This window comes from Phocoena phocoena, chromosome 1, assembly GCF_963924675.1.
Source record: "Phocoena phocoena chromosome 1, mPhoPho1.1, whole genome shotgun sequence".
Taxonomy (NCBI): domain Eukaryota; kingdom Metazoa; phylum Chordata; class Mammalia; order Artiodactyla; family Phocoenidae; genus Phocoena; species Phocoena phocoena.
Genome location: NC_089219.1, coordinates 32,149,506 through 32,165,071, shown reverse-complemented (window position 1 = coordinate 32,165,071; position 15,566 = coordinate 32,149,506). Strand labels below are relative to the sequence as shown.

At 45.2% G+C, this 15,566-nt stretch overlaps 1 protein-coding gene across 4 annotated transcripts in view; it reads right to left on the bottom strand.

Annotated features, from left to right (window-relative positions):
• The window catches only part of PPIE (peptidylprolyl isomerase E), a 24,865-nt gene extending 9,299 nt beyond the window's left edge, over positions 1 to 15,566 (bottom strand). The window contains exons 1-10 of one of the 4 annotated variants that reach the window (XM_065874002.1): positions 15,503 to 15,566; positions 14,353 to 14,451; positions 12,580 to 12,623; positions 11,851 to 11,877; positions 10,190 to 10,271; positions 9,564 to 9,664; positions 7,198 to 7,321; positions 1,872 to 2,057; positions 689 to 831; positions 423 to 491 (exon numbers count right to left, since the gene is read on the bottom strand). In XM_065874002.1, the coding sequence (XP_065730074.1) occupies positions 423 to 491; positions 689 to 831; positions 1,872 to 2,057; positions 7,198 to 7,321; positions 9,564 to 9,664; positions 10,190 to 10,271; positions 11,851 to 11,877; positions 12,580 to 12,623; positions 14,353 to 14,451; positions 15,503 to 15,533 (906 nt within the window). In that variant the 5' untranslated portion in view covers positions 15,534 to 15,566. Of the gene's footprint in view, positions 1 to 422; positions 492 to 688; positions 832 to 1,871; positions 2,058 to 7,197; positions 7,322 to 9,563; positions 9,665 to 10,189; positions 10,272 to 11,850; positions 11,878 to 12,579; positions 12,624 to 14,352; positions 14,452 to 15,502 lie in introns of those variants that run through there. The other 3 variants (XM_065874011.1, XM_065874022.1, XM_065874031.1) reach the window with 3 other exon arrangements.

The window sequence follows — 15,566 nt, the reverse complement described above, 5'->3', positions numbered from 1 at the left end:
ATCTCAGGGAATTGCCCGAGGGAAGAAAGAAAAGCTGTGGGGAAGACGCTATTTCCTATTCCTTCACCAACCTGTCTTGGGGGGCAGTTTAGCTTTAGATGCAACCTCTGACAACTCCCAGGAACTAGCTGGAAGCAGCAGTACAAAAAAGAGAATTTATTTTACCAGAAGAAAACGTCTAGGATCCACACAGGTGAGCCCAGGAGAGGCCCTAGCCTGAAAAGGGCACGCACAGCCGTCCACGGTGGGGAGGGCAGCACCCTGGCCCACGGCCCCACTTGGGGAAGAGCCAGAGGCGGCCCAGGCCGTGCCTGCAGAGGAGCTGCCCCACGCTGACCCCAAGGAAGCGCCAGGACACAAAGCCCTGCTTGCTGCAAACGGGACACCTTGGCTGCCGGTTCCCCGGGCTGACAGCTGCCCTCTCACACGTACTCCCCACAGTCGGAGATGATGACCTTCTGCTTGGGTTTCCCATCCTTGCTGCCCTGGGCCTTTGCAGGCAAAACAGAAGAGGAGGAATCAGGGGAGGGAGGGAGGGTGGAGAGGAAAGGGCAGCTCAGGATACCCGCCCCGCCCCCTGCCCCCCCACCCCCAGCAGCAGCAGCCGTGGCCTCTCTCTCCAGGCCCTGGAGCCCCAGCTCCTGCCCTCCCACACGGCTGTGCACCGGGGGCCCGGGCGGCCGCCCACCTCAATCTGCCGCAAGACGTCCAGGCCTTCCGTGATCTCCCCAAATACCACGTGCTTGCCGTCCAGCCAGTCCGTCTTGTCACATGTCAGGAAGAACTGGGAGCCGTTGGTGTTTGGGCCAGAGTTGGCCATGGAGAGCAGGCCTGGGGGAGAGAACAACCACATCGACCCTCTCCACCCTGCTCCCGGCCCTGAGGACGTCTGGTAGTAGAGGGAGGAGCGTAAATGCTGCTGGGAGGGGGAATGGAATGAGGACCTGGAACCGACTATTGGCAAGATGGAGGCTGCCAGCATCTTTGAGAAGAGTGGTTTCAGTGGACAGGTGGCACTAGAAGTCGGTCTAGTGGGGGACAGAGAGAATGGGAGGCAGGGAGTCTACATAACTTTTTCAAGAAGTTTTGCTTACAATGGGGACCAGAGGCATGGGTGATAGCTGAGGGGGTACATCAGTCAAAGACTTTTTTGAAAGATGGATGCTGTGCGCTTTTATGCTGAAGGACTGATCTAGCAGAGCAGGGGAAATGCGTTACACAAGGCTGCAGGGGTACATCCACAGAAGCCAGGTTCTGAAGTAGGGGAGAGGAGTAGGGGTCCAGGCCACAAGCAGAGGGAAGACAGCTCAGCCCCTGTACTTGGAGGGAAGTCAGAGCGGGCATGGGACAGATGCAGGAGGCCAAGCATCAGCTGAGGCAGAGGGTGACATGAAGGCTTCGGGAATGAAGGAAGGGATGGAATTGTTATCTCTGACCAGGACTGAGTGTTAACTAGGGAGCTCTATCTAGTACGGCTGCCGAGGGCCTCCTGAAGAGCTTTGGTCATAAATTTCAGTACAGTTCTGTGTTTTTTCTAGTTGCTGGGGGACCAAGCACTGAACTTTTTTACTGGATGAGCCTGACAGAGCGAGGCAGGTAGTGGGGCTGAGGGAAGACAAGGGCTTACACTGGCCGACCACAGAATGTAAGCTAGGCCGACAGGGAGTGCGGACGTGGTTGGGGGACGGGCAGTACATGAATGGAAACAAGCTCACTCTGCTTAGCCAGGCCCAACACCTCTCCTCTGTTCACTGGGTGGGTCCCCTCCAGACCCCCAACCTGTCAGCCAGAACCACAGCCCATCACTCCCCCCACACAGTCATCCTGCCCCAGCCCAGCCCACCGATCACCAGCCACTGATCGGGTCCCACCTGGTCCCGTGTGTTTGAGGATGAAGTTTTCATCGTCAAACTTCTTCCCGTAGATGGACTTGCCCCCAGTGCCATTGTGGTTGGTGAAATCACCGCCCTGGCACATGAACTGGGGGATGATGCGGTGGAAGCTGCTGCCCTTGAAGCCAAAGCCCTTCTCATGGGTGCACAGGCAGCGGAAATTCTCTGGCGCCGAGAAAGGAAAAGGTACCCAAGTTAAAAAACAAACCAATGAAACCTCTAACTAGGCTCTGAAAAACTGTTGTATTTAATGTTCATATTTTCATTTCAAAATATGACATGCTCATTATAAACCTCTGAGATACTGACATCTTGAAGGACTAGAGGGGATTCTAGTTAAAGAAGGAGTGAACACATGCATTCTAGCTCTGTTCTACACTAAACTGGCAGTAAAGCAATTTTTTAAAAGAAAAACCAAACAGGATCTTAGAAAAAAAACACAGGGGCAACTCTTTGTGACTCTGGATTTGGCAATGGTTTCTTAACTGTGATACCGAAAGTGTAGGTAACAAAAGAAAAAATAGGCAAATTAGACTTCATCAAAATGAAAACTTCTGTGCATCAAAGGACACTCTCAACAAAGTAAAAAGGCAACTCAGGGAAAGAGAGAAAATATTTGCAAATCATTATCTCTTAAGCATTTAACATCCAGAATATATAATGAACTCCTACAACTCAACAACAAAAAGACAAACAACCCAGTAAATAAATAGTCAAAAGACTTGAATAGTCATTCCTCCAAAGAAGATACACAAACGGCTCCTCCCCCTAAGCACATGAAAAGATGCTCCACATCATTAGTCATTAAGGAAATGCAAATCAAAATCACAATGAGATCCTACTTCACATCTACTAGGATGGCTATAATAAACAGAAAACAAGTTTTGGTGAGGATGTGAAGAAATTAGAACCCTAATACGTTGCTGGTGGGAATGTAAAATGGTGCAGCCACTGTAGAAAACAGTTTGGCAGTTCCTCAAAAAGTCAAATTAGAATTACCATATGACACAGCATTTCCACTCTTAGGTAAGCACCCAGAACAATTGAAAACAGGGATTTAAACACATATTTGGGGACTTCCCTGGTGGCGCAGTGGTTAAGAATCCACCTGCTAATGCAGGGCACACGGGTTCGAGCCTTGGTCTGGGAAGATCCCACATGCCGCAGAACAACTAAACCCGTGCGCCACAACTACTGAGCCTGTGCTCTAGAGCCTACAAGCCACAACTACTGAGCCCACGTGCCACAACTACTGAGCCCACATGCCACAACTACTGAAGCCCACAGCCTAGAGCCCATGCTCTGCAACAAGAGAAGCTACTGCAATGAGAAGCCCACGCACCGCAATGAAGAGCAGCCCCCGCTTGCTGCAACTAGAAAAAGCCCACGCACAGCAACGAAGACCCAACACAGCCAAAATAAATAAATAAATAAATAAATAAATTTATATTTAAAAAACACACACACATATTTGTACACAAACGTTCACAGCAGCATTATTCACAATAACCAGAAAGTGGAAACAACACTCAAGTGTCCATCAACACATGAATGGATAAACAAAATGTGGACTATCCAGACAATGGAATATTATTCAGTCATAAAAATGAACAAAACATGGATACACAGATGACCCTTGAAAACACGATGATAAGTGAAATAAGCCAGACACAAAAGGACAACTACTGTATGATTCCATTTATATGAAATGTCTAGAATAGCAAATTCTGAGAGACAGAAAATAGAATAAATGTTCCAGGGCGGAGGGGAGAGGAGAATGGGGAGTTGTTGTTTAATGGGTACTGACTGAGTTTCTCTTTGGAGTGGTGAAAAAGTTTTGAAAATAGATAGTGGTGATAGTTGTACAACATTGTGAATGCAATTAATGCCAGTAAATTGTACACTTAAAAAATGGATAAAATGACCAAAAAAAAAAAAAAAATAGGAGCAAGAGAAAAGACAACAGCAACAAAAATCTTTGAAACCTAGAAGACAAATAGATGAGCCATAACTGATATAGCAGACCTAACAAACCTGAAGCTTAAGCTGGTAAAGCCGAGAGCAATTCGATTTATGCTGCAGAAATGCCAAAAGCTCAGAGCCAAGAATGAAGATGGCTCTAAAAACAGTAAGTGTGATTGAAAGCCTGTTTAAAAAAATAGCTAGCCCCCAGATCCTCTCCCTTCCCTGGCCCTGGCTGCAGGCTGGAGGTCTGCCCTCTGGTATGTCAAAGCAGAGGGTCTATGCTCTGGGATGCACTACACATAGCCGAGGGTCGAGGTACCATAAAGACAAATGGAGATCAAGTGAAGTTTTATATACTGTTCCCACCCCCCCCAACCATGATGGCAAAGAGCTGTAAACAGGACCACTAGCAAGAGACTAGAGTCTTCTCTGTGGACTCCGCTTTGTCCAAGAGACAACAACTCAGGAATACTGACCATCCAGGGTCCAAGAGAGAGAGAGAACCACCTTGCAGTGGAAGCCTCAGTCAGCAAGCCTTACCAATATCCAGGGAGTTTCCAAGCAGATTTTTAGGGCCCTAGTCTTAAAGGCATCTAATGTGAAAAGCAAAGACCAAAACAAGCAAACAGACCAATAACAAACAAAGCAAAACAAAATTTAAAAACTCAGAAAAAAGTAACCTGAAACATAAGCTGTATAGGAAAAAGAAGCTTTAGTAATCTCCCAAGATGAAATGGCAGTACATGCATGAAATAAGCACAGGATGCTATGAAAAAGGACATTTAGGAAGGTTCCAGAATGAGAGAAGAGAGAAATCAGAAGGGACAAATGCAAAGAAATAATCCAAGGAAATTTTCCCAAACCAAAAGATAGGACTGTCCTGATTGATCGGTGTGGTATGCGGAATAATGGCTCCCCAAAGATATCTATGTCCCAATCCCTGGAACATGAGACTATGTTATGCTGTACACAGCAAAAGGTACTTTGCAGATGTGATTAAGATTATGGATGTTGAGATGGGGAGAGTAGCCTAGATTATCCAGGTGGGCCTAATACAATCACAACCTTTCCCATCTATAGTCAGAAAGAGAGTTAGAAGTGGATGGAAGAGGAGGCAGGAGAGAATAGAAACTTGAGAGGGACTGGATCTACCACTGTTGGCTGCGATGATAGAAGAAGGGGACCACAAGCCTCTAGAAGCTGGGAACAGCCCTCAGCTGGCAGCCCACACGGAAATGGGTACCTCAGTCTACAGATACAGGAAATTGAATTCTGCCAACAACCTCACTGTCTCTGGAAACAGATCCATCCACTCCTAGAGCTTCCAGTAAGGAATGCAGCAACCCAGCCATCATCTTCATTTTAGCCTGCTGAGACCTGTTTTGGCCTTCTGGCCTTCATAACAGTTAAGATAATAAATTTATGTTCTTGTAAGCTGCTAAGTCTGTGATAATTTGTTACAGCAGGAAGAGAAAACTAACATAATAGGGCCCACTGAATATCCAGCATGACGAATGGAAGGAGATTTACTCCAAAGGCACACTGTTTCAGAACACAGGACAAAGAGACACTCCAAGCCTCCAGACCAGTGTTATCTAACAGCTATTATGCATTTGGATAGTGTAACTGAGGAAGTGAATTTTAATTTTATTTAACTTGAATTAATTTAAACTTAAATAGTCACATGTGGCTAGTGGCTACCATACTGAACAGCTGAGCTCTAGGCAGAAAATTTTAAAAAGGTTTTGTATAAAGGACCAAGAATCAGAATACTAGACTTCTCTACAATTTTACAACAAAACCATCAAGTGGGAAAGGAGATATTTTCACACATCAGTCTCAAAAAACTTATCCTCCAAGCTCTTTTCTCCAGAAGCTACAGAAGTATGTCTTCTAACGAAACAAGAGAATAGACCAAAAAAGACAACAGAGGTTCCAACATAAGCGAAAATAGGAGATCCCATGACAATAGCTATGCAGTGGTATCTGGAAAGCAACTGGTCCAGGCCAGAGGAGGTCAGAAGGCTCCAAGGAGGAACAGTGAAATTGACAGAATATCTGATGTATTTGAACATGATGAGAGATTTATAGAAGCAGGAGAATTTCGGAGAGACTCAGGAATATATGCACAGAAGACTAAGCAAATGTGAAAACAAGACAATTATGAATTCCAGGGAAAACAAAGTGCTATGCATGAAAGGAAGTTATCACAGAATGATGCTTACATAGTTAGAATAACCTATGACCTAAACACAATTATGGTAACAATGTAAGGAGGATGAAGGATCAGGGAAGGTGATTTAGAAAGCTAATTCCTTATCTTCTGAAGTGGGAAGCCAATAGATGCCTAAAATGAAGAAAAAACAGAAAGTAGCAACATAAATCTGTTATCTACCAATATGGAGGTAAAAACCAAAAGAATCAGCTAAGAGGGGAAATTGGCTGCCTCTGAGAAGCAGCAAAGGGGGGGATGCGGCAGGATGGGAGGACAACATGGGGGCACTGCTGTTTTTCAAAACAAGCTTTGTGGAATTAACATTCTAAACTATATGTCTATATAATAAAATTTAGATTAAAAGAAGAATAAATAGAAGTCAATATTTAGCAAATGAAAAATACTCAAGAAACTGTTAGTTAACAGTAGTTACTTCTGGAGAGTAGGACTAGATGTGGAGAAGAAAGAAAGACTTAGGTTTTCAATTCATTGTCTTCAATATTGTTGGAATATACTTATGTGTGTATACTTTTTTTTAAACCATGAATACACATTTACTTGTATTAAATAAAAAACTATTATTAAAAAGTAGTAAACCAGGGACTTCCCTGGTGGCGCAGTGGTTAAGAATCCACCTGCCAACGCAGGGGTTGTTTCAAGCCCTGGTCTGGGAAGATCCCACATGCTGTGCAGCAACTAAGCCCGTGAGCCACAACTACCGAGCCCACGCGCCACAACTACTGAAGCTCGCGTGCCTAGAGCCCGTGCTCCGCAACGAGAAGCCACCGCAATGAGAAGCCCAGGCACCGCAACGAAGAGTAGCCCCCGCTTGCCGCAACTAGAGAAAGCCCGCGTGCAGCAATGAAGACCCAATGCAGCCAAAAATTAATTAATTAATTAATTAATTAAATTTATATTTAAAAAAAGTAGTAAACCAGCACTTCTAAAGCTTCAAAAATGCCTGCTCTGACTCATCTGTTAATAGATCCCAGGATCTGAGATGCCGCAAATCAACTCAGGTCAGAAACAACGTCAAGGACACAAGAACTAAGGCACTGAGAACCTTGGAAAGGCTCACTGCTCAGCTCCCAGCTTCCCGGCCAGCCTGACCGGAGTCCTGCTCACCTGCTGTCATGGGAACGATGTCTGAACGTAGGAGCATCTGGATGCGGCCTGCTGGCTTGTTCCCAATCTTGATGTCCATGTACACCTGAGGGTTTGACCGGGCCTTTTTTACAGCGGGCTCTCCCTAGACGCAGGAGAAATGGCCAGGTTAGAGAGAACAGCCTGACTCCCTGACTAGGAGAGCGAGTGTTCTTCTGAAGACACCCCAGAACCCACTGCAGCGAGCGGGCTGAGCAAGGCACCGACAGGAAAGGCCTTGGGCCCTGATGGGGCTGCAGAAGGCGGAGGCCGTGGCCATGGCCCCCAGCCAGACACCCAGTGACAGGAGACCTCAGCACTGTCTACCCGGAGCCCCACCCCTCAGGCATTTTATCTCATCTCACTCCCTGAGACACGTCAGCTCGCTTCGCCTTCACTCTCCCCTGCAGTCACAGAACAATGCTTTTCTGGCTCAAAACACACAACTCTCAACAACTTCAACTTCCAGTTCAAGCCCACCCACCTTAGTCAGTTAAACGGACCCACTTGTGCAACACCACCCCCTTCCTCTATGCTTAGCCCTGCATATCCACAGGCTGGCTGCAGTGGAAGCAAGGAGGGCCTAAGTGCTCAGAATGGAGGTGGTTGGGACCTTGCTTTATACTCCAAGTAGACAAGGCTGGGCAGAGGAGATATTTATTACAGCTGTCACATTTGCTCCAAAGAGAAAACTCAAGTGCTCTTGTTTGTGCTTCAGTTTGACAAACTCGCTGAGGTGTCACGCTGGGCACTGAGGACGCCGTGACTATTATCTGCTGTTAACAACAGCAGTAGCATAGTTGTAACAGCAAATACTCACATAGCACTTGCCATGTACAGGGTACTATTCTCAACGTTTTAGGTAATCAGCTCATTTAATCTTTACAACCACCTGTGAGATCAGTGCTACCTACCATCATTCCCATTTCATAGATGGGGAAACTGAGGTACAATGAAGTTCAGTAACTTGCCCAAGGTCACAGAGGTGCTAAGTGGTGAGCCTGGAATTCACACCTAAGCCCCCCATCCCCCAACCAAGTCCATGTTCTTAATCACATTACCCCACCTCACATTCCACATTTTTATTAACAAGGCCTTTATTAATACGAGGCCCCTATCCTCACAGAATTTACTGACTAGAAAGGGAAAGGCAATAAGCACTTGCGTAGCCTTTACAAAAGCAAAGACATACAGGGAAATACAAAGACTGTTTTACCAATAGCGTAAAGTGGGGACTACAAGGTGAGAGGCGGGCAGGGTCAAGGCTGGGAGAGTCCCCCCGTGACTTTATCTCACGGGACAGGTGATGGGCAGCCACTGAAAAGTTCTCAGCAGGAGAGTCAGATGATCCATGGTATGCTTTAAAAAGATCATTCTAGCTGCCTTTATAAAAGATGGGAGGAGAGCAAGGCTGCAGCCAGAAGGCTAGTTAGGAAGCTATTGCAATTATCCAAATGAGACGAGAAGTTACATTGGGACGATGGAGTAATCAGGGGAGGATGGATTCAAGAAGATTTAAGAGAAAAACTTGGCAGAATATGATGTTCTGGCTCTATTTTAAAGAGGCGTCTAGAGTGACCTAGGGTTACTCCACTGACTGAGGGCCATTTATGTGCTCTGCTTTGCATCTGGATTTCTGGCTGAGGTCAATGTGGATGGATGGTGGCAAGGTGGTGAGTTTGAGAACACAGGAAGAACGGGATTAGAGAAGGGAGGGCGAGACTTGCAGCAGAAACATCTGAAGCTCAGGACTAGAAACAGAGGCCAGGAAAGTCAACAGCACAGGAGAGGCTGTGCAAAATCAGAGTGACTGCCACTGTTCTGGCAGAGAGGGGAGAGGGCTGCTGTGAGTCAAGAAATTCAGAAGAACAACGTTTAGAAGAAGGGGAGAGGCAGCCTGAGAGGCAATGGTTAGAGAGGTATGCCGAGAATCAGGAGGAAGTGCCAAGGCGGGTTCTCTGGAAGGGAGAACCTCAAACCTGTGCCCAGGCTGCCAGGAAGGTACCCCCACCCAGCCCTGCCTCCCCTGCATCAGGACAGGAAGCCCCAGTGATGGGGGGGACTGATGAGGAGGGCTGCAGTGGTGCGCTCACCACCCCTCCCCACCTCAGGCTTCCTCCTCGTCGGCGGCAATCACAGAACAGAACCCAGGCAGAGCTGAGAAGCTCCTCACGCAGAGCACAAGGACAAGAGGCCTAAAGCTTCCCTTTAGTTCACTCATTAGCACCTCCACCAAAACACTAAAAGCTCATTTTTCATTCTCCCTGCTTTTGTATATATGTTTGCAAATTTCCATAAAAACCTAAAAAACGAAGTCTCCTGTGGGAAGTGCCAGCCTTCAGTCTCACCTCCTGGGTTTCCACTTTCGGAGGCTCTGACCCTTCTTCCTCTTTATTTTCCTCAAGAGTCTTCCCAGAAAACTTCTTCAACCAGTCATCATCGGACCAAACTGAAAGGAAAGAGGCAGGCAAATGAGAACAAATTCAAGCTATCAGCCAGCTGCTAAGTAGCTGCTTTGGTCAGCAAAGCAGAACATGCTCTGTGGCCCTCTCAGCCACAGGACTCCACTTTGGGAACTCCCACGGTAAGGAAAGTTCCCACCTTTCAGAGACTGCCAGCCCTGAAGCCCGGCTCTTAGCAGGACTAAGTGAAAAAGCTATGCCCCAGGGAAAGGTGCAGCCTTTGCCAGTCCCAGCCCTTGACGGAACCTGCCAGGAGTGTTCAGAAAATGGGGACAGGTAAGAGATCAGGCTGCGTTTCTCATAAAGCAAACAATTACCCTGGCTTGGCTGAGAAGCTCAAACTCTTTTTATTTCCCCACAAAGGTGGCGCATGTCCTTCGCCAATGTAAACCATGCTCTACTCCTGTCCACCAGAGTAGCATTCAGCTCCCACTTCCAAGAAAATCGGGACAGAAAGGCAACCAAGGCCAAACTGGAGGATGTGATGGGGAATCTGTATTGCTCCTACTCACCTGGTCTGGAAGAGCCTTCCTTAATCCTCATGGGTTTTGCCAAATTGACACGAATTGTCCGTCCAAAGAGCTCAGACTCATTCTGAAAAGATTGAAAATCCAGCTGCTTAAACTCTGTTAGGTTAAAACAAAGTCAGACAGCTTTCCATTTCCTTCTGAAAAATCTGAGACAAGCTCATGACTTGTTCTCCCTTAACCCCTGAGCCCCTAGCACCCAAGCTATGCACCTACTGCAAAGCAGTCTGTAGGTTGCAGGGAATTTCCTCCCTGGAGCCATCACATACCTCCTTTCTTTCTTTTCTTTTTTTTTTTTTAAAGTTGAAGCATAGTTGACTTACAATGTTTCAGGTGTACAGCAAAGTGATTCAGTTATACTTTACATATATATGTGTGTGTGTGTATATATACATATATATACACACACACACACACACATATATATATATATACACATGTATATATATTCTTTTTCAGACTTCTTTTCCATTGTAGGTTATTATAAGATATTGAATATGGTTCCTTGTGTTATATAGTAGGTCCTTGTTGTACATCTATGTTATATATAGTAGCATGTATCTGACCTTTCTTTCAATACCACCAACGGCCTGTGCTTCCAAAGGTGACTCTGGGTTCAGAGCACTCTGAAATTACAAGGAGAAATGCAGTTTCCAAGTACCCGAGTTCACCTCCAAAAGTCAAGATCAGCTTTAAGTGGTGAGAAATGGTCTCTCTCTCTCTCTGAGAGCTGAGGAATATGTTTGGTGAATGGGAAACAGAGAACAGGAATAAAGGAAAACCTTATTATCCTAAGATAACTGGTACCAGGAAAAGTCACTGAATGTGAATTCACTTAAGGCAGTGAAGAAAATTTCATGGTAAAAAGTGAAGGGAAAAAAGATTGATTGGGAATTTACTGTGATGAAACTAAAAATAATGAAAATAAATGTCTTATAGTTAAAATTCAGGTTTAATTTATGTGCTAATTTATAGGACAAAGATGTAATGGATGCTGATTAATCTGTAGTATTTTTCCAACAAAATACTATCAAAATATCAGTATGATATTTTTGCATTTCTTACCTGCTGTGAAAATCATAAGCATCTTGAAGAGGGAATACATAATCAAGAGCTCCATCATTTTCCCCAAGGAGCTCTCCAGGCTATTCCAATCATTTGCATCAGTAGCATAACCTATCTTTATCCTTGTTGAATTTCTCTTCTCAATTGTTAACTGGTCTAACACTTCATGAAATCCTGCCTCTTTTGTAAAATATGCAATTTCATTGTGCAATCAATTTGCATTGTGCTTGCAATTTCCTATCCTAGACTCAGGCAGCCAGTGAGAGACTGGTCAACAAGGATAGTTAGCATTTACATTATTATCAAATTGATCAAAAGTGATCAATTCTATGTATATGTATAGCTGATTCACTTTGTTATAAAGCAGAAACTAACACACCATTGTAAAGCAATTATACCCCAATAAAGATGTTAAAAAAAAAAAAAGCGATCAATTCACAGTGAATATTTTCATATGATGATAATCTGTACTTGCCCATACAACCTTGTAACTTTGGAGGTTCAGCAAACTCATGTATGAATAAGTGCCCTCTGTACCACCAAAAAGCAACTTCTGTAAGGAGGAGGATTCCTAGCCATACCATGTTGTCGATAGCTGCTGCAGCATCCTGCCAAGGAAAGACAAGGGACAAGTTTAGGCTTGCAATATATGTGGAACCTAGAAAATGGTACAGATGAACCGGTTTGCAGGGCAGAAATTGAGACACAGAAGTAGAGAAAAAATTTATGGACACCAAGGGGGGAAAGCGGCAGGGTGGTGGTGGTGGTGGTGGTGGTGGTGGGATGAATTGGGAGATTGGGATGGACATGTATACACTGATGTGTATAAAATGGATGACTAATAAGAACCTGCTGTATAGAAAATAATAATAATAATTTATTAAAAAAAAAGTTTAGGCTTGCAGTCAAATGCTTCTTGTGGTGTCTAAACATACTCAGTAGCCAAAAAAAAAAAAAAAAACCCAACCTCACAGGAAAAGGTCTATTTATACTCCCTGCCCAGGTTGTATGTGTCTAACAACGTGCACTTCCTGGGTGACTTCAGCTATTGGCTATTTAGTGGAAGACAAAGAAATAATCACCAGTGCCACAAGAGCTCTGCAGAGCAAGAGGCGCAGGACCTGTCTACGATGTTAACCACAGCCTACAGTTTGATTAAGTGAGGGAAACTTTCCTTCAAATAGCACTTCTTATCTCTCTGGAAGCATCAGCACCCCAAAACCCAACCAAATGGAGAACAGCTCCCTTTGTAATCAGTAACAATAATGACACAAGCCAAAGACTTAACATAGGTAACAGAATTTTCTCACCTCTGCCAACTCAAATTCAACAAAAGCAAATCCTCGGTGCTTTTCTGAAAAAAGGCAAACAAAGCCAAGCAATTATCATGTGGGGCAATGGGAGGAAGCAGGTGGTCAGGAGGAAAGTGAAGTCAGTTGCATGCCTTATCCATTCATTTGAAATTCTACACAATCACGATTTAGGAAGAAGGAATCTTACTCTTTGATTCTTTCTAGTTTAAATAACATTTCAAGCAATATTAAACTGTTCTGTAGTGAACATAGCTGAATAATCAACTATAGTTTTAATCTCTAAAAGCAGCATTCAATTCTTTTACCAAAGCCAAATTAAAACCTTAACCTTTGCGTGCAGGAGCTAGAAAAATGAAGTCATTTAACCCATCAATTATTCATTCCAAGCATACATTTTGAACATCAACTGTGCATAAAGCATGAATCCTAAAACCTGGGTAAGGACACTGTCTTTATCCTCAGCAAAACACTAATCTAAGTAGAAAGGCCAAGTGCACAACAGCACTAGTTTAATTAACCAATTAACCTTAGAGAGTCAATATAACCTTATCATTTTTATAACATATAAAGATCCCAGGGAGGTTAAAATTATATGCAAGGTTGATGACACAGCTGAAACACACAACTCGACTCGGGACTCAGTAGAGCACAGGTTGCTAAAACCTCAAAACACGTCTTAGGACTTAATGAAGCTCACGTTCTTTCGTCTTGGCCCAGAAAGAATTCAGTGAGAAGCAAAGTGACAGGCAAGAAGTGATTTATTAGTATAGGACACTTCTGAGAGATACAAGGGGGCAGGAAAAGACAGTGCCCCACAGAGAACTCAGTGGGCTACATACAGTTTTATAATTAAAGGAAAAGTGGGGAGGGGGAGAAGACCACCTTCTTCCTCATTCTTCGAGTCTTCCATAATTAACTCCTCCTACAGGTTGGGCAAGGGAGTTTTTGACCCTATCTGGTCCAACCTGGACTGTCATGGCGCTATGGAAATGAGCAAAAAGGCGGTAATATACACTAAAATATGGTAAATCACCTCAGGTTCCAGCATAATGTCACCTTTCCCCTATGTTTTTGTTTTTAGTGTGTGCAGAGAAGCGTGTCCTAGGGATCATTAACTTACTGCCCTCAACCAGCAGGATGCAGGCATCACTGACTTGATGTATAGTTTTGTTGTTAAGCAAGCCTGCTTTCTTGAGTGATCATTAACTTACAGGAGTCTGCCAAAGTTCCCTCTCTATCTACGATCCCCTAGTGGGATTTCTAAACTAGCTGCCTACTCTATCCCTATCAGATCTGGGCCTAAAACTCCAATCTTAAAAATGACAACAAAGGTTAAAATAGAAAACTGAACTACAAATGTGATACTAATTGATGGAAAGCTTATTCCCAGGTACACAGAGGCTAAGGCCCCACTGCTGAAGCTGGGCTTTCCTGCTACCCTGTTTAATAGCACAGCCGCCAAGAAGGGAGCAGGTGCGCTAGAGTGTCTGGCAGGTAGTTCAAAACAACAGATCTCCATGTAGCTCAAAACCTATCTTCCTACTGGCTAACTGAAAAGTTTGTCTTTGCTCAAATGCAACAGATGGGACTCTCTGCAAAGCATGTTATAGCTCACAACCACAAGCCTCAGAACAGCCCTTCTGCACCAAGATCACTGTCATGCTGGCCAATGCATATTTAGAATGCACTGTGATATAACTTAAAAAAATTTTTTTAAGCTCTTTTCCTTGCAGGAGGATTCTGAGCAGGCGAGACACTAAAAAGACTTACCTGTTTCATAATCCAGAGGAATCTGGATATCTGTGATGTCTCCAAAAGGGATAAAAGCAGCATGAAGAACTTTGTCATCCACCTCCTCTGCAAGTCCACCTGCAAAGAAGCCAAGGGCCTTCTGAGACACTGTCCTCTATTCTCTCAAGACCCCGCCCATCTTGAGAAGTCCCTGCTGTAAAAGTTAGCATGCTACCACCAAGGGGAGGGGTCTTTCCATCCAGTCCTTTGGGTTCATAAACATCCCTCTCATATGCTCCCTCACACCTACTTATGATGCACACCCCTCTCTTCACCCTTCTTTCAGACCCTCATCTAGCCCCAGGATTACTGCAATAGCTTCATAACTGACCTTCCTCTCCTCCACAAAGCCAACTAGAAAGATCCCGGGAATGTGCAGATTTTAACCCATCACTTCCCTGGTTAAACTACTTCAAAGGTTTCCCACTGTCCTAAGGATAAAGTATAAGCTTAGCAGTATACGCAAGGCTCTTCATAAGCCCCTGCCCACCTCTTCAGCCTCTTTCCCTTTGATTCCCCGCAAAATGATACACCTGCCTCCAAGTGTGAGGCTATTTTACACCTTTGGGATTTTGCTCCCTTTCAGTAAACACACTTGCTTCTACTTCAGCTACTACCTGGCTAACTCCGGCTCATCTGCGGCGTCACCGCATCCTCAAAGCTTGCTCTCACCTCTCCAGATGGAGGGGTCACTTCTCCCCGCACCCAGGCCCATATCACCAGTGTCCGTCCCCACCAAACCGCTCATCAAACTGTGCTACTGAGGTTATTCCCATTTTTAGCCGGCTAGTCTGGGAACTCTTTTGCTTAGGGCAACAGCGGGGGCTGAGCCCTCACTGCTGTGAACATAAAGTGAATGGGCGCGAGGATTCAGAGTTCCCTAATATTCCTCCACCACTGCCCCAGGCCCAGGAGGTGAAGAGATTCCTGTCAGAGCCTGGCGGACTTGGAAGAGCTGCAAAGATCGTTACGTCTCAGGCTCACACCCTGAGGCCAAGCAAAACTGCCAAAGATACGGCCTAGACAGCTGCTCGCCGCCCTCCGCGCCCGGAAACCTGTCCAGCTCCACACCACGGCCCACTAGCTGCCCGGTTCGCCCAGACTCCACCCAGAGCCCGCGCCTGCTCACCCACGTACAGCACTCGCTTGGTAGTAGCCATCTTGCTCCCGCACTCTTCCGCCGGAAGCCTACG